The sequence below is a fragment of the Panulirus ornatus genome, chromosome 30, assembly GCF_036320965.1.
Source record: "Panulirus ornatus isolate Po-2019 chromosome 30, ASM3632096v1, whole genome shotgun sequence".
Taxonomy (NCBI): Eukaryota; Metazoa; Arthropoda; class Malacostraca; order Decapoda; family Palinuridae; genus Panulirus; species Panulirus ornatus.
In genome coordinates this window covers 16,022,480-16,048,663 of record NC_092253.1, presented here as the reverse complement: position 1 = coordinate 16,048,663, position 26,184 = coordinate 16,022,480, and the positions used below count along the sequence as shown (strand labels likewise).

General features: G+C 40.5%; 1 protein-coding gene across 2 annotated transcripts in view; it reads right to left on the bottom strand.

Moving 5' to 3' along the window:
- The window catches only part of pasha (partner of drosha), a 458,101-nt gene that overhangs the window by 332,663 nt on the left and 99,254 nt on the right, over window positions 1-26,184 (bottom strand). For both annotated transcript variants that reach the window (XM_071679815.1, XM_071679814.1), the window contains exon 3: window positions 25,447-25,575. In XM_071679815.1, coding sequence (XP_071535916.1) covers window positions 25,447-25,575 — 129 coding nt within the window. The remainder of the gene's footprint in view (window positions 1-25,446; window positions 25,576-26,184) is intronic.

Sequence of the window (26,184 nt, the reverse complement as noted above, 5' to 3'; positions counted from 1 at the left end):
AAGCCATTGTACAAAGGCAAAGGGGATAAAAGTGAGTGCTCAAATTACAGAGGTATAAGATTGTTGAATATTCCTGGTAAATTATATGGGAGGGTATTGATTGAGAGGGTGAAGGTATGTACAGAGCATCAGATTGGGGAAGAGCAGTGTGGTTTCAGAAGTGGTAGAGGATGTGTGGATCATGTGTTTGCTTTGAAAAATGTATGTGAGAAATACTTAGAAAAGCAAATGGATTTGTATGTAGCATTTATGGATCTGGAGAAGGCATATGATAGAGTTGATAGAGATGCTCTGTGGAAGGTACTAATAATATATGGTGTGGGAGGCAAGTTGTTAGAAGCAGTGAAAAGTTTTTATCGAGGATGTAAGGCATGTGTACGTGTAGGAAGAGAGGAAAGTGAATGGTTCTCAGTGAATGTAGGTTTGCGGCAGGGGTGTGTGATGTCTCCATAGTTGTTTAATTTGTTTATGGATGGGGTTGTTAGGGAGGTGAATGCAAGAGTTTTGGAAAGAGGGGCAAGTATGAAGTCTGTTGTGGATGAGAGAGCTTGGGAAGTGAGTCAGTTGTTGTTCGCTGATGATACAGCGCTGGTGGCGGATTCATGTGAGAAACTGCAGAAGCTAGTGACTGAGTTTGGTAAAGTGTTTGAAAGAAGAAAGTTAAGAGTAAATGTGAATAAGAGCAAGGTTATTAGGTACAGTAGGGTTGAGGGTCAAGTTAATTGGGAGGTAAGTTTGAATGGAGAAAAACTGGAGGAAGTAAAGTGTTTTAGATATCTGGGAGTGGATCTGGCAGTGGATGGAACCATGGAAACGGAAGTGAATCATAGGGTGGGGGAGGGGGCGAAAATCCTGGGAGTCTTGAAGAATGTGTGGAAGTCAAGAACATTATTTCGGAAAGCAAAAATGGGTATGTTTGAAGGAATAGTGGTCCCAACAATGTTGTATGGTTGCGAGGCATGGGCTATGGATAGAGTTGTGCGCAGGAGGGTGGATGTGCTGGAAATGAGATATTTGAGGACAATGTGTGGTGTGAGGTGGTTTGATCGAGTAAGTAATGTAAGGGTAAGAGAGATGTGTGGAAATAAAAAGAGCGTGGTTGAGAGAGCAGAAGAGGGTGTTTTGAAATGGTTTGGGCACATGGAAAGAATGAGTGAGGAAAGATTGACCAAGAGTATATATGTGTCGGAGGTGGAGGGAATGAGGAGAAGTGGGAGACCAAATAGGAGGTGGAAAGATGGAGTAAAAAAGATTTTGAGTGATCAGGGCCTGAACATGCAGGAGGGTGAAAGGCGGGCAAGGAATAGAGTGAATTAGATCGATGTGGTATACCGGGGTTGACGTGCTGTCAGTGGATTAAATCAGGGCATGCGAAGCATCTGGGATAAACCATGGAAAGTTGTGTGGGGCCTGGATGTGGAAAGGGAGCTGTGGTTTCGGGCATTATTGAATGACAGCTAGAGACTGAGTGTGAACGAATGTGGCCTTTGTTATCTTTTCCTAGCGCTACCTCGCGCACATGAGGGGGGAGGGGGATGGTATTCCATGTGTGGCGAGGTTGCGATGGGAATGAATAAAGGCAGACAGTCTGAATTGTGTGCATGGGTATATATGTATGTGTCTGTGTGTGTATATATATGTGTGTACATTGAGATGTATAGGTATGTATATTTGCGTGTGTGGACGTGTATGTATATACATGTGTATGGGGGTGGGTTGGGCCATTTCTTTTGTCTGTTTCCTTGTGCTACATCGCAAACGCGGGAGACAGCGACAAAGCAAAATAAATAAATACAAAAATAAAATATATATATATATATATATATATATATATATATATATATATATATATATATTTATTTATTTTTTTTTTTTTTTTTTTTTTTTTTATACTTTGTCGCTGTCTCCCGCGTTTGCGAGGTAGCGCAAGGAAACAGACGAAAGAAATGGCCCCCCCCCCCCATACACATGTACATACACACGTCCACACGCAAATATACATACCTACACAGCTTTCCATGGTTTACCCCAGACGCTTCGCATGCCTTGATTCAATCCACTGACAGCACGTCAACCCCTGTATACCACATGACTCCAATTCACTCTATTCCTTGCCCTCCTTTCACCCTCCTGCATGTTCAGGCCCCGATCACACAAAATCTTTTTCACTCCATCTTTCCACCTCCAATTTGGTCTCCCTCTTCTCCTCGTTCCCTCCACCTCCGACACATATATCCTCTTGGTCAATCTCTCCTCACTCATTCTCTCCATGTGCCCAAACCATTTCAAAACACCCTCTTCTGCTCTCTCAACCACGCTCTTTTTATTTCCACACATCTCTCTTACCCTTACGTTACTTACTCGATCAAACCACCTCACACCACACATTGTCCTCAAACATCTCATTTCCAGCACATCCATCCTCCTGCGCACATCTCTATCCATAGCCCACGCCTCGCAACCATACAACATTGTTGGAACCACTATTCCCTCAAACATACCCATTTTCGCTTTCCGAGATAATGTTCTCGACTTCCACACATTTTTCAAGGCTCCCAAAATTTTCGCCCCCTCCCCCACCCTATGATCCACTTCCGCTTCCATGGTTCCATCCGCTGACAGATCCACTCCCAGATATCTAAAACACTTCACTTCCTCCAGTTTTTCTCCATTCAAACTCACCTCCCAATTGACTTGACCCTCACCCCTACTGTACCTAATAACCTTGCTCTTATTCACATTTACTCTCAACTTTCTTCTTCCACACACTTTACCAAACTCAGTCACCAGCTTCTGCAGTTTCTCACATGAATCAGCCACCAGCGCTGTATCATCAGCGAACAACAACTGACTCACTTCCCAAGCTCTCTCATCCCCAACAGACTTCATACTTGCCCCTCTTTCCAGGACTCTTGCATTTACCTCCCTTACAACCCCATCCATAAACAAATTAAACAACCATGGAGACATCACACACCCCTGCCGCAAACCTACATTCACTGAGAACCAATCACTTTCCTCTCTTCCTACACGTACACATGCCTTACATCCTCGATATATATATATATATATATATTTTTTTTTTTTTTTTTTCATACTATTTGCTATTTCCCGCGATAGCGAGGTAGCGTTAAGAACAGAGGACTGGGCCTTTGAGGGAATATCCCCACCTGGCCCTCTTCTCTGTTCCTTCTTTTGGAAAATTAAAAAAAAAAAAAAAAAAAAAACCGAGAGGGGAGGATTTCCAGCCCCCCGCTCCCTTCCCTTTTAGTCGCCTTCTACGACACGCAGGGAATACGTGGGAAGTATTCTTTCTCCCCTATCCCCAGGGAAATATATATATATATATATACATATATATATATATATATTTTTTTTTTTTCCAAAGGAAGGAACAGAGAAGGGGGCTGGATGAGGATGTTTCCTCAGAGGTCCAGTCCTCTGTTCTTAACGCTACCTTGCTGATGCGGGAAATGGCGAATAGTATGAAAGAAAAATATATATATATATATATATATATATATATATATATATATATATATATATATATATATATATATATATATATTTCTTTTGTTATAGTTAGTTGCTGTTTCCCCTATGAGCAAGGTAGCACAAGGAAACAGACAGAAAATGGCTTAACCACTCACATACACTTATATATACATAAACGCCCATTCATGGACATATACATTTCAACGCATACATATATATGCATACACAGGTATATACCTATATACACATGTACATATTTATACTTGCTGCCTTCATCCATTCCCATCGTCACCATGCCACACATGAAATAGCATTCCCCACCCCCCAACCCACCCACACCCCACGTTCCAGCAAGGTAGCACCAGGAAAAAACAAAAAAGGCCACATACATCCACACTCAGTCTCTAGCTGTCATGTGTAATGCAACAAAACCACAGCTCCCTTTCCACATTCAGACCTCACAGACCTTTTCATGGTGAATGTATCGTGTTTCATTTCCCCATGGGAATGATATTTTTGAGGACAATATGTGGAGTGAGGTGGTTTGATCCCAGTATACCACACTGTTCCAATTCACTCTATTCCTTGCACACCTCTCACCCTCCTGCATGTTCAGGCCCTGATCACTCACAATCTTTTTCATTCTATCGTTCCACCTCCAATTTGGTCTCCTAATTCTCCTTGTTCCCTTCACCTCAGACTCACATATCCTCTTTGTCAATCTTTCCTCGCTCATTCTCTCCATATGTCCAAACCATTTCAACACACCCTCATCTGCTCTATCAACCACACTCTTTTTACTATCACATCTCTCTTACCCTTTCATTACTTACTTGATCAAACCACCTCACACCACATACTGTCCTTAAACATTTCATTTCCAACACATTCACCCTCTTCCACACAACTCAATCAACAGCCTATGCCTCGCATTCATATAATATTATTGGACTTGCTATTCCTTCAAACATACTCATTTTTGCTCTACAAGATAACATTCACTCTTTCCACACATCCTTCCTTACTCCCAGAACCTTCGCCTCCTCCCCCACCCTATGACTCACTTCCGCTTCCATGGTTCCATTCTCTGCTAAGTCCACTCACAGATATCTGAAACACTTCACTTCCTCCAATTTTCCTCCTTTCAAACTCACACCCCAACTAACTTGTCCCTTGACTCTGCTGAACCTAATAACCTTGCTCTAATTCACATTTACTTTCAACTTTCTCCTTTCATACAATTTTCCAAACTGAGTCACCAACTTCTACAGTTTCTCACTTGAATCAGTGAACAACAACTGACTCACTTCCCAGGCCTCTCATCCACAACATACTGCATACTCATCCCTCTCTCCAAAACTCTTGCATTTACCTTCCTAAGCACCCCATCCATAAACAAGTCAAACAACCATGGGGACATCACACACCCCTGCCTCAGAACAACCTTCACTGGGAACCAATAACTCACCTCTTTTCCTACTCTTACACATGCCTTACAGTATATCCTGATCAAAACTTCTCAACTGCTTTTAGTAGCTTATCTCCTACACCATATATTCTTAAGACCTTCCACAAAGCATCTCTATCAATTCTATCCTACAAAGAAATTTAGATGAAATGGCAGGGATAGTATTCTGCACTCACCAAATGCTTTGCTTGATGCATACCTCTTAGCTGCTGTCTGGATATCATAACTGTCAATTTGTGGTTGAAATGGGACCCATTTCAACTGCATGTCAAGTTTTACTCTATATATATTTGTAGTTGATCCAAGCACATTGAATAATTATTCTAGCTTACCAATTGGGGTGTTAAATTTTTTTATGATTTATTTTCAGTATATTCCATGGTGTTCTTGAAGACTCTAGAACTCTGAATCTTTCCACTTGATAGGCTTTCAGGTTTAAAATATCTTCTTTTATATTTTCAGTTTGTTGCCATGCATTTACTGTAACATATCTTTCTCTTGAATGAATTAGGGCAGCAAGTATGAATTATGTAAATGTGTATATATGTATATGACTGTGTATGTACATATATGTATATGCTGAAATGTATAGGTATGTATATGTGCGTGTGGACGTGTATGTATATACATGAGTATGTGGGTGGGTTGGGCCATTCTTTTGTCTGTTTCCTTGAGCTACCTCGCTAACCAGGAGACAGCGACAAAGTATAATAGATATAAATAAATAATCTTTCTCTTTCTTCTAATATATATTTGCAGATTTTTCAGTCTTTCATGGCAGTTCATGTGTTCCATCCCCATGATTTTGCTTTTGAAGTGCTTCTAAAGTCTCTTTAATGTGCTGATTTCTAACCATTTCATTGATAACCATACATCATAGCAGTATTCAATTCTACTTCTTATATATTCATTAAACATTCTCATCGATAAGTATTTATCCCTAGCAACGAGAATTCTCAGAATCATATCATTCATCATTTGGCGTGATAGTGTTATCTTCTCAATATGCTTTATGAAATCTAGTTTCCCATTTATGATGAAACCCAAATCTTTTACATTTGGCCCACTTTCTATCAATTTCCTTGTCAGGCCTATATATGGCACTACTAATAAATCCTTTTTTGACTCATAACCTATGTATTCAAAGTTATCTTCATTTAATTCCATTAGGTTCACTTCTGTCCATTTGTAAATTGTCTTTCTGCATCCCCATCTGATTCATGGAAATAGTTTAGTGAAGAGAGAAGAGGTGGTGAAAGGTGGCTGGAATGGATGATATTGCACTTGAATTTCTCAGTAAAAGGTGTAACTGTGTTGTTCAACAGTTTAGGATTTTCAATGTATGTATAGAGCATGGTGAGGGGCCTAAGGACTGGCAGAATGCATTTATAGTACCACAGAATAATGCACGGTTGAGAAAGGTAAGTGTTTAAACTACAGGGGTACAGGTCTGTTGAGTGTATCTGGTAATTTGTATGAAAAAGCAGTGATTAAGAGGGTGAAAGCATTTAAAGAGCACCAGATTGGGGAGGAATGATATGTATTCAGGGGTGGTTGAGGATATGCAGATAAGGTGTTTGCTTTAAAGAATGTGTGAACCGTTGTGTGAAAAGACAAAAATATTTGTATGTGGTTTCTGTGGATCTAGAATTGATAAAGATGCTTTATGGAAGGTCTTACAAATATATGGTACGGGATAAAAGCTACTACAAGCACCAAGAAGTTTTCATCAATATAAGGCATGTGTACGACCAGAAAGAGAGGAGAGTGAATGGTTCTGTGTAAGTATTCTTCAGTAAGGGTGTGTGATGTCAACATGGTTGATTGTTTACTGCTCAATGGTTCACTTTAACATTGAAATTAAGCACTGGAGCAGACAAAGGAACATTTTCGAGACATCAAACCAAAACCCATTTGATCTGTGTCCTATGCACTATGCATAGTAGCAACTATGCTTGTGTCACTCTCAGCAAAAAACTTAAGATTTTATCATGATGCTTTTTCAGGTTGGAAAAAGGCAAATTTCCAACATAGATGGAACTACTATTGACGTTTGTGTAAATAAATTAAACATTTCCTTTTTCCATAGCCAGAGGTTGAACCATTATGTGACATTCATTTTTTCATTTCATTTCAAGCTAGAAGTTTCAGTTTTCTAAATTGTTTCTTACATTTTTCACATGTACATATATGTATGTGTGTGTGTGTGTATGTGTGCGTGTGTGTGTGTATGTGTGTGTATGTGTATATATATATATATATGTATATTATCCCTGGGGATAGGGGTGAAAGAATACTTCCCACACATTCCTCGCGTGTCGTAGAAGGCGACTAGAGGGGACGGGAGCGGGGGGCCAGAAATCCTCCCCTCCTTGTATTTTTTTAACTTTCTAAAATGGGAAACAGAAGAAGGAGTCACGCGGGGAGTGCTCATCCTCCTCAAAGGCTCAGATTGGGGTGCCTAAATGTGTGTGGATGTAACCAAGATGTGAAAAAAAGGAGAGATAGGTAGTATGTTTGAGGAAAGGAACCTGGATGTTTTGGCTCTGAGTGAAACAAAGCTCAAGGGTAAAGGGGAAGAGTGGTTTGGGAATGTCTTGGGAGTAAAGTCAGGGGTTAGTGAGAGGACAAGAGCAAGGGAAGGAGTAGCAGTACTCCTGAAACAGGAGTTGTGGAAGTATGTGATAGAATGTAAGAAAGTAAATTCTCGATTAATATGGGTAAAACTGAAAGTTGATGGAGAGAGATGGGTGATTATTGGTGCATATGCACCTGGGCATGAGAAGAAAGATCATGAGAGGCAAGTGTTTTGGGAGCAGCTGAATGAGTGTGTTAGTGGTTTTGATGCACGAGACCGGGTTATAGTGTTGGGTGATTTGAATGCAAAGGTGAGTAATGTGGCAGTTGAGGGAATAATTGGTATACATGGGGGGTTCAGTGTTGTAAATGGAAATGGTGAAGAGCTTGTAGATTTATGTGCTGAAAAAGGACTGATGATTGGGAATACCTGGTTTAAAAAGCGAGATATACATAAGTTTTTTTTTTTTTTTTTTTTTTTTTTTTCCAAAAGAAGGAACAGAGAAGGGGGCCAGGTGAGGATATTCCCTCAAAGGCCCAGTCCTCTGTTCTTAGCGCTACCTCGCTAATGCGGGAAATGGCGAATAGTATGAAAAAAAAAAAAAAGAAAAAAAAAAACTTATGTAAGTAGGAGAGATGGCCAGAGAGCGTTATTGGATTACGTGTTAATTGACAGGCGCGCGAAAGAGAGACTTTTGGATGTTAATGTGCTGAGAGGTGCAACTGGAGGGATGTCTGATCATTATCTTGTGGAGGCTAAGGTGAAGATTTGTATGGGTTTCCAGAAAAGAAGAGTGAATGTTGGGGTGAAGAGGGTGGTGAGAGTAAGTGAGCATGGGAAGGAGACTTGTGTGAGGAAGTACCAGGAGAGACTGAGTACAAAATGGAAAAAGGTGAGAACAATGGAAGTAAGGGGAGTGGGGGAGGAATGGGATGTATTTAGGGAATCAGTGATGGATTGCGCAAAAGATGCTTGTGGCATGAGAAGAGTGGGAGGTGGGTTGATTAGAAAGGGTAGTGAGTGGTGGGATGAAGAAGTAAGAGTATTAGTGAAAGAGAAGAGAGAGGCATTTGGACGATTTTTGCAGGGAAAAAATGAAATTGAGTGGGAGACGTATAAAAGAAAGAGACAGGAGGTCAAGAGAAAGGTGCAAGAGGTGAAAAAAAGGGCAAATGAGAGTTGGGGTGAGAGAGTATCATTAAATTTTAGGGAGAATAAAAAGATGTTCTGGAAGGAGGTAAATAAAGTGTGTAAGACAAGGGAGCAAATGGGAACTTCACTGAAGGGTGCAAATGGGGAGGTGATAACAAGTAGTGGTGATGTGAGAAGGAGATGGAGTGAGTATTTTCAAGGTTTGTTGAATGTGTTTGATGATAGAGTGGCAGATATAGGGTGTTTTGGTCGAGGTGGTGTGCAAAGTGCGAGGGTTAGGGAAAATGATTTGGTAAACAGAGAAGAGGTAGTGAAAGCTTTGTGGAAGATGAAAGCCGGCAAGGCAGCAGGTTTGGATGGTATTGCAGTGGAATTTATTAAAAAAGGGGGTGACTGTATTGTTGACTGGTTCGTAAGGTTATTTAATGTATGTATGACTCATGGTGAGGTGCCTGAGGATTGGCGGAATGCGTGCATAGTGCCATTGTACAAAGGCAAAGGGGATAAGAGTGAGTGCTCAAATTACAGAGGTATAAGTTTGTTGAGTATTCCTGGCAAATTGTATGGGAGGGTATTGATTGAGAGGGTGAAGGCATGTACAGAGCATCAGATTGGGGAAGAGCAGTGTGGTTTCAGAAGTGGTAGAGGATGTGTGGATCAGGTGTTTGCTTTGAAAAATGTATGTGAGAAATACTTAGAAAAGCAAATGGATTTGTATGTAGCATTTATGGATCTGGAGAAGGCATATGATAGAGTTGATAGAGATGCTCTGTGGAAGGTATTAAGACTATATGGTGTGGGAGGCAAGTTGTTAGAAGCAGTGAAAAGTTTTTATCAAGGATGTAAGGCATGTGTACGTGTAGGAAGAGAGGAAAGTGATTGGTTCTCAGTGAATGTAGGTTTGCGGCAGGGGTGTGTGATGTCTCCATGGTTGTTTAATTTGTTTATGGATGGGGTTGTTAGGGAGGTGAATGCAAGAGTTTTGGAAAGAGGGGCAAGGATGAAGTCTGTTGGGGATGAGAGAGCTTGGGAAGTGAGTCAGTTGTTGTTTGCTGATGATACAGTGCTGGTGGCTGATTCATGTGAGAAACTGCAGAAGCTGGTGACTCAGTTTGGTAAAGTGTGTGAAAGAAGAAAGTTAAGAGTAAATGTGAATAAGAGCAAGGTTATTAGGTACAGTAGGGTTGAGGGTCAAGTCAATAGGGAGGTGAGTTTGAATGGAGAAAAACTGGAGGAAGTGAAGTGTTTTAGATATCTGGGAGTGGATCTGGCAGCGGATGGAAACATGGAAGCGGAGGTGGATCATAGGGTGGGGGAGGGGGCAAAAATTCTGGGAGCCTTGAAGAATGTGTGGAAGTCGAGAACATTATCTCGGAAAGCAAAAATGGGTATGTTTGAAGGAATAGTGGTTCCAACAATGTTGTATGGTTGCGAGGCGTGGACTATGGATAGAGTTGTGCGCATGAGGATGGATGTGCTGGAAATGAGATGTTTGAGGACAATGTGTGGTGTGAGGTGGTTTGATCGAGTAAGTAACGTAAGGGTAAGAGAGATGTGTGGAAATAAAAAGAGCGTGGTTGAGAGAGCAGAAGAGGGTGTTTTGAAATGGTTTGGTCACATGGAGAGAATGAGTGAGGAAAGATTGACTAAGAGGATATATGTGTCGGAGGTGGAGGGAACGAGGAGAAGAGGGAGACCAAATTGGAGGTGGAAAGTTGGAGTGAGAAAGATTTTGTGTGATTGGGGCCTGAACATGCAGGAGGGTGAAAGGAGGGCAAGGAATAGAGTGAATTGGAGCGATGTGGTATACCGGGGTTGACGTGCTGTCAGTGGATTGAATCAAGGCATGTGAAGCGTCTGGGGTAAACCATGGAAAGCTGTGTAGGTATGTATATTTGCGTGTGTGGACGGTATGTATATACATGTGTATGGGGGTGGGTTGGGCCATTTCTTTCGTCTGTTTCCTTGCGCTACCTCGCAAATGCGGGAGACAGCGACAAAGCAAAAAAAAAAAAAAAAAAAAAAGATGGTGCAATGATTTCCTTCTCTAATTTCTTCAACATTTTAACTTTTCTTAATCATTAAGCCTTTCTTAAAAGCATCAGTGCTTTTCTCTGAGTGGCAGTCTATATAATGAAGGATGAAGAAAGCTTGGAAAGGAGAAGTGTGTGAGGAAGTACCAGGAGAGATTGAATGCAGAATTGAAAAAGGTGAGAGCATAGTACATAAGGGGAGTGGGGGAGGAATGGGATGTATTTAGGGAAGCAGTGATGGCTTGTGCAAAGATGCTTGTGGCATGAGAAAGGAGGGAGGTGGGCAGATTAGAAAGGGCATTGCATGGTGGGACGAAGAAGTAAGATTATTAGTGAAAGAGAAGAGAAAAGCATTTGGATGATTTTTGCTGGGAAATAGTGCAAATGACTGGGAGATGTATAAAAGAAAGAGGAAATAGATCAAAAGAAAGGTGAAAAAGAGTGCAAGTGAGAGTTGGGGTGAGAAAATATCATTAAATTTTAGGGAGAATAAAAAGACGTTTTGGAAGGAGGTAAATAAAGTGCATAAAACAAGAGAACAAATGGGAACATCGGTGAAGGGGGCTAATAGGGAGGTAATAACATGTAGTGGTGAAGTGAGAAGGAGATGGAGTGAGTATTTTGAAGGTTTGTTAAATGTGTTTGATGATAGAGTGGCAGAAATAGGGTGTTTTGGTCGAGAATGGTTTGGTAAACAGAGAGGAGGTAGTGAAGGCTTTGCGGAAGATGAAAGCCGGCAAGGCAGCGGGTTTGGATGGTATTGCAGTGGAATTTATTTACAAAGGGGGTAACTGTGTTGTTGACTGGTTGGTAAGGATATTCATGGTGAAGTACATGAGGATTGAAGGAATGCATCCATAGTGCCATTGTACAAAAGCAAAGGGGATAAAGGTAAGTGTTCAAATTACAGAAGTATAAGTATTTTAACTTTCTAAAAGGGGAAACAGAAGGAGTCAAGCAGGGAGTGCTCATCCTCCTCAAAGGTTCAGATTGGGGTGTCTAAATATGTGTGGATGTAACCAAGATAAGAAAAAGGAGAGATAGGTAGTATGTTTCAGGAAAGGAACCTGGATGTTTTGGCTCTGAGTGAAACGAAGCTCATGGGTAAAGGGGAAGAGTGGTTTGGGTATGTCTTGGGAGTAAAGTCAGGGGTTAGTGAGAGGACGAAAGATGGGAAGGAGTAGCACTACTCCTGAAACAGGAGTGGTGGGAGTATGTGATAGAGTGTAAGAATGTAAACTCTAGATTGATATGGGTAAAACTGAAAGTGGATGGAGAGAGATGGGCGATTATTGATGCAAATGCACCTGGACATGAGAAGAAAGATCATGTGAGGCAAGTGTTTTGAGTGTGTTAGTAGTTTTAATGCACAAGACTGGGTTATAGTGATGAGTGATTTGAATGCAAAGGTGAGTAATGTGGCAGTTGAGGGAATAATTGGTGTACATGGGGCGTCCAGTGTTGTAAATGGAAATGGTGAAGAGCTTGTAGATTTGTGTGCTAAAAAAGGACTGGTGATTGGGAATACCTGGTTTAAAAACAGATATACATAAGTATATGTATGCAAGTAGGAGAAATGGCCAGAGAGCGTTACTGGATTATGTGTTAATTGATAGGCGTGCGAAAGAGAGACTTTTGGATGCTAATGTGCTGAGAGGTGGAACTGGAGGGATGTCTGATCATTATCTTGTGGAGGCAAGGGTGAAGATATGTAGAGGTTTTCAGAAAAGAAGAGAGAATGCTGGGGTGAAGAGTGTGGTGAGAGTATGTGAGCTTGGGAAGAGGACTTGTGTGAGGAAGTACCAGTAGAGACTGAGTACGGAATGGAAAAAGGTGAGAACAAAGGAGGTAAGGGGAGTGGTGGAGGAATGGGATGTATTTAGGGAAGCAATGATGGCTTACGCAAAAGATGCTTGTGGCCTGAGAAGTGTGGGAGGTGGGCAGATTGGAAAGGGTAGTGAGTGGTGAAATGAAGAAGTAAGATTATTAGTGAAAGAGAAGAGAGAGGCATTTGGACAATTAACAATAAAATGATGTTTTGGAAAGAGGTAAATAAAGTGCGTATGACAAAGGAACAAATAGGAACATCAGTGAAGGGGGCGAATGGGGAGGGGATAACAAGTAGAGGTGATGTGAGAAGGAGATGGAGTGAGTATTTTGAAGGTTTGTTGAATGTGTTTGATGATAGAGTGGCAGATATAGGGTGTTCTGGTCGAGGGGGTGTGCAAAGTAAGAGAGTTAGGGAGAATGATTTGAGAACAGAACAGAGAAGAGGTAGTAAAAGCTTTACAGAAGATGAAAGCCGGCAAGGCATCGGCTTTGGATGGTATTGCAGTGGAATTTATTAAAAGAGGGGATGACTGTATTGTTGACTGGTTGGTAAGGTTATTTAATGTATGTATGACTCATGGTGAGGTGCCTGAGGATTGGCGGAATGCTTGCATAAAGCCATTGTACAAAGGCAAAGGGGATAAAAGTGAGTGCTCAAATTACAGAGGTATAAGTTTGTTGAGTATTCCAAGTAAATTGTATGGAAGGGTATTGATTGAGAGGGTGAAAGCATGTACAGAGCATCAGATTGGGGAAGAGCAGTGTGATTTCAGAAGTGTTAGAGGATGTGTGGATCAGGAGTTTGCTTTGAAAAATGCATGTGAGAAATACTTAGAAAATCAAATGGATTTCTATGTAGCATCTCTAGATCTGGAGAAGGCATATGACAGAGTTGATAGAGATGCTCTGTGGAAGGTGTTAAGAATATATGGTGTGGGAGGCAAGTTGTTAGAAGCAGTGAAAAGTTTTTATCGAGGATGTAAGGCATGTGTATGAGTAGGAAGAGAGGAAAGTGATTGGTTCTCATTGAATGTTGGTTTGTGGCAGGGGTGTATGATGTCTCCATGGATGTTTGATTTGTTTATGGATGATGTTCTTAGGGAGGTGAATACAAAGGTTTTGGAAAAAGGGGAAAGTATGCGGTCTGTTGTGGACGAGAGAGCTTGGGAAGCGAGTCAGTTGTTGTTCGCTGATGATACAGCGCTGGTGGCTGATTTGTGTGAGAAACTGCTGAAGCTTGTGACTAAGTTTGGTAAAGTGTGTGAAAGAAGAAAGCTGAGAGTAAATGTGAATAAGAGCAAGGTTATTAGGTACAGTAGGGTTGAGGGACAAGTCAACTGGAAGGTAAGTTTGAATGAAGAAAAACTGGTGGAAGTGAAGTCTTTTAGATATCTGGGAGTGGATTTGGCAGTGAATGAAACCATGGAAGTGGAAGTGAATCATAGGGTGGGGGAGGGTACGAAAGTTCTGAGAGTGTTGAAAAATGTGTGGAAGTCGAGAACGTTATCTTGGAAAGCAAAAATGGGTATGTTTGAAGGAAAATGGTTCCAACAATACTATATGGTTGTGAGGTGTGGGCTATAGACAGAGTTGTGCAGAGGAGGGTGGATATGCTGGAAATGAGATGTTTGAGGACAATATGTGGTGTGAGGTGGTTTGATCGAGTAAGTAATGAAAGGGTGAGAGAGATGTGTGGTAATAAAAAGAGTGTGGTTGAGAGAGCAGAAGAGGGTGTTTTGAAATGGTTTGGGCACATGGAGAGAATGAGTGAGGAAAGATTGACTAAGAGGATATATGTGTCGGAGGTGGAGGGAACGAGGAGAAGTGGGAGACCAAATTGGAGGTGGAAAGATGGAGTGAAAAAGATTTTGAGTGATCGGGGCATGAACATGCAGGAACGTGAAAGGCATGCAAGGAATAGAGTGAATTGGAACAATATGGTATACTGGAGTCGACGTGTTGTCAATGGATTGAACCAGAGCATGTGAAGCATCTGGGGTAAACCATGGAAAGTCTTGTGCGGCCTGGATGTGGAAAGGGAGCTGTGGTTTCGGTGCATTATACGTGACAGCTAGAGACCGGGTATGAATGAATGTGGCCTTTGTTATCTTTTTCTAGTGCTACCTTGCACACATGTGGGGGGAGGGGGTTGTCATTTCATGTGTGGCGGGGTGGTGGCGAGAAAGAATAAGGGCAGGCAGTATGATTATGTACATGTCTATATATGTATATGTCTGTGTGTGTATATACATGTATACATTGAGATGTATAGGTATGTATATGTGCATGTGTGGACATGCAAATATAAACACGTGTATGTGGGTGGGTTGGGCTATTCTTTCATCTGTTTCCTGGCGCTACCTTGCTAACGTGGGAAACAGGGAAAAAGCATAATAAATAAATGAGTAAATAAAATAAGTTTGTTGAGTATTTCTGGGAAATTATATGGGAGGGTAAAGGCACGTACAGAGCATCAGATTGGGGAGGAGCGGTGTGGTTTCAGAAGTGGTAGAGGATATGTGGATCAGGTGTTTGCTTTGAAGAATGTATGTGAGAAATACTAAGAAAAACAAATGGATTTGTATGTAGCATTTATGGATCTGGAGAAGGCATATGATAGAGTTGATAGAGATGCTCAGTGGAAGGTATTAAGAGCATATGGTGTGGGAGGTAAGTTGCTAGAAGCAGTGAAAAGTTTTTATTGAGGATGTAAGGCATTTGTACGAGTAGGACGAGAGAAAAGTGATTGGTTCCCAGGTTCCCAGTGAATGTCGGTTTGTGGCAGGGGTACATGATGTCTTCATGGTTGTTTAATTTGTTTATGGATGGGGTTGTTAGGTAGGTGAATGCAAGAGTTTTGGAGAGGGGGCAAGTATGCAGTCAGTTGCGAATGGGCTTGGGAAGTGAGTCAGTTGTTGTTAGCTGATGATACAGCACTGGTTGGTGACAATATTCAATGTATGTACATCTCATGGTGAAGTGCCTGAGAATCGATGAAATGCATGCATAGTGCCAATGTAGAAAGGCAAAGGGGATAAAGGTGAGTGCTCAGATTACAGAGGTATAAGATTTTAAATATATTCCACTGCAACACCATCCAAACCCACTGCCTCGCTGGCTTTCATCTCCCGCAAAGCTTTCACTACCTCATTTCTGTTTACCAAACCATTCTCACTGACCCTCTCACTTTGCAACCACCTTGACCAGAACACCCTATACCTGCCACTCTATCATCTAACACATTCAACAAACCTTCAAAATACTCACTCCATCTCCTTCTCACATCACCACTACTTGTTATTACCTTCCCATTAGCCCCCTTCACAGATGTTCCCATTTTTTCTCTTGTCTTACACACTTTATTTACCTCCTTCCAAAACATCTTTTTATTCTCCCAAAATCTAATGATATTTTCTCAACCCAACTCTCATTTACCATCTTTTTCACCTCTTGGACCTCCTGCCTCTTTTTCTTACACATTTTCCAGTCATTTGCACTATTTCCCTGCAAAACACGTCCAAATGCCTCTCTTTTCTCTTTCACTAATAATCTTACTTTTTCATCCCACCACTCACTACCCTTTCTAATCTGCCCACCTCCCACACTTCTAATGCCACAAACAACTTTTGCTCAAGCCATCACTGCTTCCCTAAATACATCCCATTCCTCCCCCACTCCCCTTATGTCCTTTGCTCTCACCTTTTTCTATTCTGCACTCAGTCTCTCCTGGTACTTCCTCACACAAGTCTCCTTCCCAAGTTAACTTGCTTTCACCACTCTCTTCACCAAAACATTTTCTCTTCTTTTCTGAAAACCTCTACAAATCTTCATTTTCGCCTCCATAAGATAATGATCAGACATCCCTCCAGTTGCACCTCTCAGCACATTAACATCCAAAAGTCTCTCTTTCACACGCCTATCAATTAACATGTAATCCAATAACGCTCTCTGGCCATCACTGCTACTTACATATGTATACTTATATATATCTCCCTTTTATTCCCAATCACCAGTCCTTTTTCAGCACACAAATCTACAAGCTCTTCATCATTTCCATTTACAACACTGAACACCCCATGTACACCAATTATTCCCTCAACTGCCACATTACTCACCTTTCCATTCAAATCACCCATCACTATAACCCAGTCTTGTGTACCAAAACAGTTAACACACTCACTCAGCTGCTCCCAAAACACTTGCCTCTCATGATCTTTTGTCTCATGCCCAGGTGCACAGGCACTAATAATCACTCATCTCTCTCCATCCACTTTCAGTTTTACCCATATCAATCTAGAGTTTACTTTCTTACACTCTATCATGTACTCCCACAAATCCTATTTATATTAGAATTACACATTTTGGCTTTTTTCGTAAATCTATGTCACTCCATACATTACTGTCAAAAGCTTCTCCTACCACAGGCCTGTGTTTCAAAACCTTTTTCAAAGGTCAAAGTTTTCTCAACTGATTTAGGATAAGTTTTGTATGCTGAATTCAAAAATGATTCCCATTTTTCTCAATCAGATTAGGTTTTTTAGATATACTTGATTTGAAAAAGCCCTGATATGTCTCAACTGGTATTACTGAACTGGCCTTTATGAGTGACATTTTTGTTCTAACTTGTCATGGGTGCCTTTAAAATAATCTATTTTTCTTCATTTCAGATCTAAATTGATACTACAATAAATTGAGAGTGTAAGAACCACCCTGAAAGATTCTGCCTTATCTGTGAAAAGGTGATTCTTTTGGACTGTCAAGCAAGAATTACACATTTTGTGAAGAAGACATATCATGCTTACTTTGGAGTAAATCTAGGCAATCAAGATAAACCATGTGCCCCTCATATTTGTTGCAAAACATGTGTTCAAAACCTCTGGAAATGGAGGAACAAAATAAAGAAGAGCATGCCATTTGGTGTGAAGGGAAGGGAAAGATCATACCACAGACTGTTATTTCTGTACAACAGATCTGCAGGGCATCAATCACAAGAATAAGCATCATGTTCATTATCCAGATGTTCCATCAGCAATAAAACCAGTCCCCCATGGTCCAGGTGTTCCTTCCTGAACCTGATGTCAACATGGAATTGTCATCTGGATCCAAGGCTGGAGATGCGACCTGGTACATTCAAGCCAGGAAAGGAGAACCAACCAGTGCCCTTGAGACAAGCTGAGCTCGATCTGACATGAGACTTGAACCTGTCTGAGGAGTCTGCTCATCTGTAAGGTTCATGTCTTCATGAGAAACATCTGCTGGCACCAGAGAAAATGTTCTTTTGGTACAGAAACTGCATGAAAGAGTCCTGAAAATTCTTTTCATTTGATAAGGCATCTTCACTGGTCTACTACAATAACATCGCTGACCTGACTAAATCAATGGGTTTGAAGTACAGTATGACTCTACAGAAAGATTTTTCACTGATTCATCGAATAGAAGTCTCAAGACTAGGTGCATGCATGTCAGTAAAAATGCACTTCCTCACATCTCAACTGGACTATCTTCCAAAGAATTGTGGTGACTTCAGTGAAGAGCAGGGGGAACGTTTTCACAAGGACATCCAAGTAATGGAAGAACAGTGTCAAGGCCGACGGGGCATTATCTTCCTAGCCGACTACTGATGGTGTCTAAAAAGGGATGCGGTGTCTGTCAAGCACAAGTACTTGAAGAGGCCATTCATCCCTGATTAGTCTATTTTCATATTTTGTATCTTTCTTTAGATCTCTAAGAACAATCTGCAAGGCCTGCATGTATATAGCAGCTACATTATTCCACTAGATGAATCCACTCTGCCAATAAAACTGGAAATAAAATCTTTTTGAAAATGATATATTTTGAAAATTTGACCTGATTGAGAAAAAAGGATGTGTTTTTCGGAATCAGCATAAGAAACTGATCAAAGACTAGCAAACATATTCTTGACCTTTCAAATCATGCAGACTAGTGCTACAATCTTAATTCTTCCACTGTTATCCTCTAATTCGTGTTTGACTCTGAGACTACCCTCACCTGGCCAATTCTCTGTTCCTTCTTTTGAAAAAAAAAAAAAAAAAAAAAAAAAAAAAAAAAAAAAAAAAAAACTCCTATATTCATTTATCTATTTATTTATTATACTTTGGGGCTGTCTGCCGCAGTAGCAAGGCAATGCAAGGAAATAGACGAAAGAATGGCCCAACCCACCCACATACACATGAATATACATACACGTCCACACACGCACATACACATACCTATACCCCTCAACGTATACATATGTATATACACACACAGACATATACATATATACACATGTATATACTTCATACTGTCTGCCCTTATTCATTCCCGTTGCCACCCCACCACACATGAAATAAAAAAAACCCTCCCCCCTCATGTGTGCGAGGTAGCGCTAGGAAAAGGCGACAAAGGCCACATTCGTTCACACTCAGTCTCTAGCTGTCATGTATTATGCACCGAAACCACAGCTCCCTTTCCACATCCAGTACCCACAGAACTTTCCATGGTTTACCCCAGACGCTTCACATGCCCTGGTTCAATCCATCGACATCAAGTTGCCCCGGTATACCACATCGTTCCAATTCACTCTATTCCTTGCACACCTTTCACCCTCTTGCATGTTCAGGCCCCGATCACTCAAAATCTTTTTCACTCCATCTTTCCACCTCCAATTTGGTCTCCCACTTCTCCTTGTTCCCTCCACCTCTGACACATATAACCTCTTGGTCAATCTTTCCTCACTCGTTCTCTCCGTGTGACCAAACCATTTCAAACCACCCTCTTCTGCTCTCTCAACCACACTCTTTTTATTACCACACATCTCTCTTGCCCTTTCATTACTTACTCGATCAAACCACCTCACACCACATATTGTCCTCAAACATCTCATTTCCAGCACATCCACCTTCCTCCGCACAACTCTATCTATAGCCCACATCTCACAACCATATATCATTGTTGGAACCACTATTCCTTCAAACATACCCATTTTTGCTTTCCAAAATAACTTTCTCAATTTCCACACATTTTTCAACGCTCCCAGAACTTTTGCCCCCTCCCCCACCCTATGATTCACTTCCACTTCCATGGTTCCTTCCGCTGCCAAATCCACTCCCAGATATCTATAACACTTCACTTCTGCCAGTCCCTCAACCCTACTGTACCAAGTAACCTTGCTCTTATTCACATTTACTCTCAGCTTTCTTCTTTCACACACTTTACCAAACTGAGTCACCAGCTTCCGCAGTTTCTCACACGAATCAGCCACCAGCGCTGTATCATCAGCGAACAACAACTGACTCACTTCCTAAGCTCTCTCGTCCACAACAGACTGCATACCTGCCTCTCTTTCCAAAGCTCTTGCATTCACCTCCCTAACAACCCCATACATAAACAAATTAAACAACCATGGAGACATCACGCAACCCTGCTGCAAACCAACATTCATTGAGAACTAATCACTTTCCTCTCTTCCTACACATACACATGCCTTACATCCTCGATAAAACTTTTCACTGCTTCTACCAACTTACCTCCCACACCATATATTCTTAATACCTTCCACAAAGCATCTCTATCAACTCTATCATATGCCTTCTCCAAATCCATAAATGCCACATATAAATCATTTGCTTTTCTAAGTATTTCTCACATACATTTTTCAAAGCAAACACCTGATCCAAACATCCTCTACCACTTCTGAAACCACACTGCTCTTCCCAAATCTGATGCTCTGTACAAGCCTGTACCCTCTCAATCAATACCCTCCCATATAATTTACCAGGAATACTCAACAAACTTATACCTCTGTAATTTGAGCACTCACTCTTATCCCCTTTGCCTTTGTACAGTGGCACTATGCACGCATTCCGCCAGTCCTCAGGCACCTCGCCACAAGTCATACATACATTGAATAACCTTACCAACCAGTCAACAATACAGTCAACCCCTTTTTTAATAAATTCCACTGCAATACCATTCAAACCCGCTGCCTTGCCGACTTTCATCTTCCGCAAAGCTTTTACTACCTCTTCTCTGTTTACCAAATCGTTCTCCCTAACCCTCTCACTTTGCACACCACCTCATACAAAACACCCTATATCTGCCACTCTATCATCAAACACATTCAACAAACCTTCAAAATACTCACTCCATCTCATTCTCACATCACCACTACTTGTTATCATCCCCCCATTAGCCCCCTTCACTTACGTTCCCATTTGTTCCCTTGTCTTATGCACTTTATTTACCTCCTTCCAAAACATCTTTTTATTCTCCCTAAAACTTAATGATACTCTCTCACCTCAATTCTCATTTGCCCTCTTTTTCACCTCTTGCACCTTTCTCTTGACCTCCTGCCTCTTTCTTTTATACATCTCCCAGTCACTTGCATTATTTTCCGTGCAAAAATCGTCAAAATGCCTCTCTCTTCTCTTTCACTAATAATCTTACTTCTTCATCCCTCCACTCACTACCCTTTCTAATCTGCCCACCTCCCATGCTTCTCATGCCACAAGCATCTTTTGCACAAGCCATCACTGCTTCCCTAAATACATCCCATTCCTCCCCCACTCCCCTTATGTCCTTTGTTCTCACCTTTTTCCATTCTGTACTCAGTCTCTCCTGGTACTTCCTCACACAAGGTCTCCTTCCTAAGCTCACTTACTCTCACCACTCTCTTCATCCCAACATTCTCTCTTCTTTTCTGAAAACCTCTACAAATCTTCACCTTCGCCTCCACAAGATAATGATTAGACATCCCTCCAGTTGCACCTTCTCAGCACATTAACATCCAAAAGTCTCTCTTTCACGCACCTATCAATTAACATGTAATCCAGTAATGCTCTCTAGCCATCTCTCCTACTTACATACATACATTTATGTACATTTCTCTTTTTAAACCAGGTATTCCCAATCATCAGTCCTTTTTCAGCACAAATCTACAAGCTCTTCACCATTTCCATTTACAACACTGAACACCCCAAGTACACAAATTATTCCCTCAACTGCCACATTACTCACCTTTGCATTCAAAACACCCATCACTATAACCCGGTCTCGTGCATCAAAACTACTAACACACTCATTCAGCTGCTCCCAAAACACTTGCCTCTCATGATCTTTCTTCTCATGCCCAGGTGCATATGCACCAATAATCACCCATCTCTCTCCATCCACTTTCAGTTTTACCCATATTAATCTAGAGTTTGCTTTCTTACACTCTATCACATATTCCCACCACTCCTGTTTCAAGAGTAGTGCTACTCCTTCCCTTGCTCTTGTCCTCTCACTAACCCTTGACTTTACTCCCAAAACATTACCAAACCACTCTTACCCTTTTCCCTTGAGCTTCGTTTCACTCAGAGCCAAAACATCCAGGTTCCTTTCCTCAAACATACTACCTATCTCTCCTTCTTTCTCATCTTGGTTACACCCACACACATTTAGACACCCCAATCTGAGCCTTCGAGGAGGAGGATCACTCTCCGCATGACTCCTTCTGTTTCCCCGTTTAGAAAGTTAAAATACAAGGAGGGGAGGGTCTCTAGCTCCCCCGATCCCATCCCCTTTAGTCACCTTCTACGACACGTGAGGAATGCATGGGAAGTATTCTCTCTCTCCTATCCCCAGGGATAGAGGAGACTCGTACATAATTCATATTTGACGCCGAGATTCCTATATTGCTGTCGATCCATAAGCATGTTTTCCATGGTAATACTGCAATTAAAGAAATCATGCAAAAGAAGGTCTTCTCTGCATTAAGTGACCATGGCATGACTAATCCTCATTCAACAGGGAATGGTATCAAAAAGACAAAAAAAAATCCCTGTCTTGAAACAGGAAGGCTACACTTTAGCACTTTTTCCATAGTGACTTACAAGATATGGGCAAAATATGTCCAGATATAGGCCATCTTGGATGAAAGAAAAATTGTTGAGAAAAAAAAGGAAATAGAAATTAACAAGGGCTCCACAAGTGTTTGTAGTCCCTAATCTTAAAGAAGGAAAGATTTTATGAAGGCAAAAAGACAGAAGGGAGAAAATTTCACAGCTGAGTTGTCTCAGGGAAGAAAGAGACATTACAGGCAAACCTTAAGTGGCCAGTCTCCACACAAAAACGGTGAGAGGCAGTAGCCAAACATGTGCCATGGGTCTAAACTATGCAGGTGGAGACACATGCAGATATTTCACAAGAACAGTGGCCTAAATAATATCTATGGAATAGAGAGACAGCAGCAACATTGAGGCATATGGAAAGGGAAGGTTGAAGAGAGGTGATGCCAAAATTAATGATATGGATGGCTTTTGATTCCACTCTAGTTAATAGAGAAATAGAGGGTTAGCCACCCAGATGTGTGAACAGTATTCCATCCATACCTGGGAAAATGATATCCATAGATATAAAACTGGCTCACATGAAAAATAATTACAGCACCTATACACACCCCCAGCAATTGGGGAACAAACTTTGTGATGTTGATTATGTAGGATTTCCAGGATAGAGTAGAGGATATGATTATGTCCAACATGTTTATGTTATCAGAGAGTTGAATTGTGGTGTTTTGAAACTTAGCAGAAAGAAACAGAAGATTCTTAGAAAGATATGGCAATTTCAAATTTTACAATGTTCTGTGTCCCCAATCCAAAATGATGTACAAGTTTGAAATGAGAGAGAAAATATGATCGGTAAAAGAAAAAGAATGAGTATTAAAGGGAGGTGAGCAAGAAATGTGAGGAGAAGTATGCAAAGTGGAATCATCACCAAAAAAGAGAACAGGCTTGGAAGTCCTATATAGCTTGTCATTCACATCTGAAATGATTATCTATTCCATTAGAATAACTGTGAGGTATAACTTTCATATGTTGATTGCTAGATATAGCTGCTTTAGCCTCAGCATCTGCAGCTCCATGATTAGTGACACCAATATTTCCACAAAACCAATAGAATTCAACACTCATACTTTCAGGTGAATTCTTACAATTGAATCTCGGACTTTTTGAACTATGGGATGTATTGGTGCATTCAGCTTGGAATACACTCAGGGAATTGGAGTATGAAAACTGCAAATTTCTGCTTGAGGGGATTGCTCAATTAATTCAAGTGCAGCCAGGGAAGATTATATCGACAGTTCTACTATATGAGATTCTTCAGGCAGGAAGATCATTTCGATAGTTTTACTATATGAGAGTCTTCTTCAGTAGCTACAGAAAAACTTACATCACATTTTGAGCCATCAATAACTATCTTCATTTTGTTTGCATGAATATAGAGCACCATGCTGTGGTGGGGTACCATCAAAATTTACAAGATTGCTGCCAGGTGGGCACAGAAAACACCCGTGATGAGATTCTCAAGTACACCAGATCACTCTGACCCTCACATGTAATCTGAATTATCAGATATTGAAAAATTTGATAAGTCTTGGAATTTGGATCCTAACAGCACAAAGCATTTGAATATGGGGATTTTCAAACTTAGAATCTGAATTCCAAATGTTATTTTGTATATTCTTTATTTCTATTATTGTAACCAGACATACCTGTCATGTAAAAATACCAACCATCAAGATGATTTGCAGGTTGTCTTTACATCATGGGAATTCCAAATGGCATTTATCTTTCCTTCCTCCCATGCCACTAGCATAAACCTCCCACACATGATTTACAGATAGAATGTGGAGCCCATGATCTGCCTTGGTCACCAACCTCACAGCCAAATAAGATGCAATAATATTTCTTTATTTGTCTGATTATTTCTTGTTTCTGCTTTGCAGTAGTATGATTTTTCCAGGTCATTAACCTTATAACCAACGTAGGCATACTGATTCTTTGTTTTATTCATTTATTTATCATACTTTGTCGCTGTCTCACGCATTAGCGAGGCAGTGCAGGGAAACAGATGAAAGAATGGCCCAACCCACCCACATACACATGTATATACATAAACGCCCACACACACACACACACACACACACACACACACACACATATACATACTTATACATTTCAACATATACATACATATGTATACACAGACATATACATATATACACATGCACATATTCATACATGCTGCCTTCATCCATTCCCGCCACCACCCCACCACACATGAAATGATTCTTTGTTATTTTCATTTTACATTTCTTATCTCTGCTTTGAATGCACTACAGTGTACACAAATGTAATATAATAAAATGAGTGTATCTTTCCATGTTCTGAGCATTTATAATTCATGCATTAATAAACTTTTGGCACATGACAAATACTAGGACAATTAAATGACTATAAACAATCTGTGGTCATATGAATGTAACTACTGGCGTATGTTGATGAATAAAGTCTGTGTGAAAATGAAGTATATGGATAAAATAAGTACCTTTCCCATCAAACCAAGAATGGCAAACTAAAAACAAATTTTGCATGCATTCACACACAAGTTTTATGAAAATGATAAAAGTTTCTAAACAAATCATACTTCAAAGACTAGTAACCATCACTATCATCATACTAATAACCTAATTGTTGGAATGTTAGTTACTGCAACATCTTTAAACATAATAACCAATTCTCTTTGACCATCAAAAGTAATGTAGGGATGATCTCTCTACAGCTGTATAGTCATATTCTTTCTTGCATACTTTTTTGGCACTTCCATCTCTACATTATATTTTTTAAAGAAATTTTCTTTATAATTCCATGACAAACTGTATAAAATCAGATGCTGAAGGGCCATGGCATCAAAACAGCAGGCAAATACAAACACTTGGACTTTGCCCTCAATCAACCAAATTATTGGAGAACTGCCATATACAGGTTCACCAACTTACTGTTCACAATGACTTTAATTTAGTGGTACCTCAAAGAGAGCTGATTTACCCATTTAATTCTTTTTACCTTTTCTGTGCTTTCTTGTTCACTCTTCTCTTGGTCATTGTTCTCTTTGTTTTCTTCAGTACTGTTCTCTATTTCTAAAGCCTTCATGTACTGCAGGCATGGAATGGCACTCAAAGGGATGTCATGTTTCTGGAAGCATATTATTAAAACAATTAACAAAGAAATAATAATGAAAGAAGAAACAACCTTAGATATGATACTGCAGATTTATCTCCATGTGTCCAATACTTCAATCATGCAAATAAGTGAAAATCTTATGCAAGCCATTCTGAGGCCACAAACAGAATTCAAAGTGGCTAATGAGTCCCTACATATTCCCATTTGATAATCTGTGACTTCAGAAAAGCTTAGGAGCTGAATAAATTCACACACTTAAAGAAAACCTAATGAGCTCAAAGTATACACTTTCTCCTACCAATTCTGAGAATGAGACATGGATATTTCACATTAAAACTATATAACTTAACTATCTGATAATCAAATCTAAGCTGAGGCAATCACTTTCTTGGAAAACTTCGGTAAGTTACACAAAATAGTCATACACATGCCTTCAGGTAGTAAAATCTGGTAAGTGATTATAATCAACACTATCTACAACTACCACTGCTTTAATCCTAAACTGAAATGCTGAAAAGTCCCACGTTCCATACTTGGCAATCTATATTTCCTTCAGGAACAAACCATGAAAACTTCACAAATGCAAAAACTTAGAGCTAGTAATGGGGAAAAATACATACA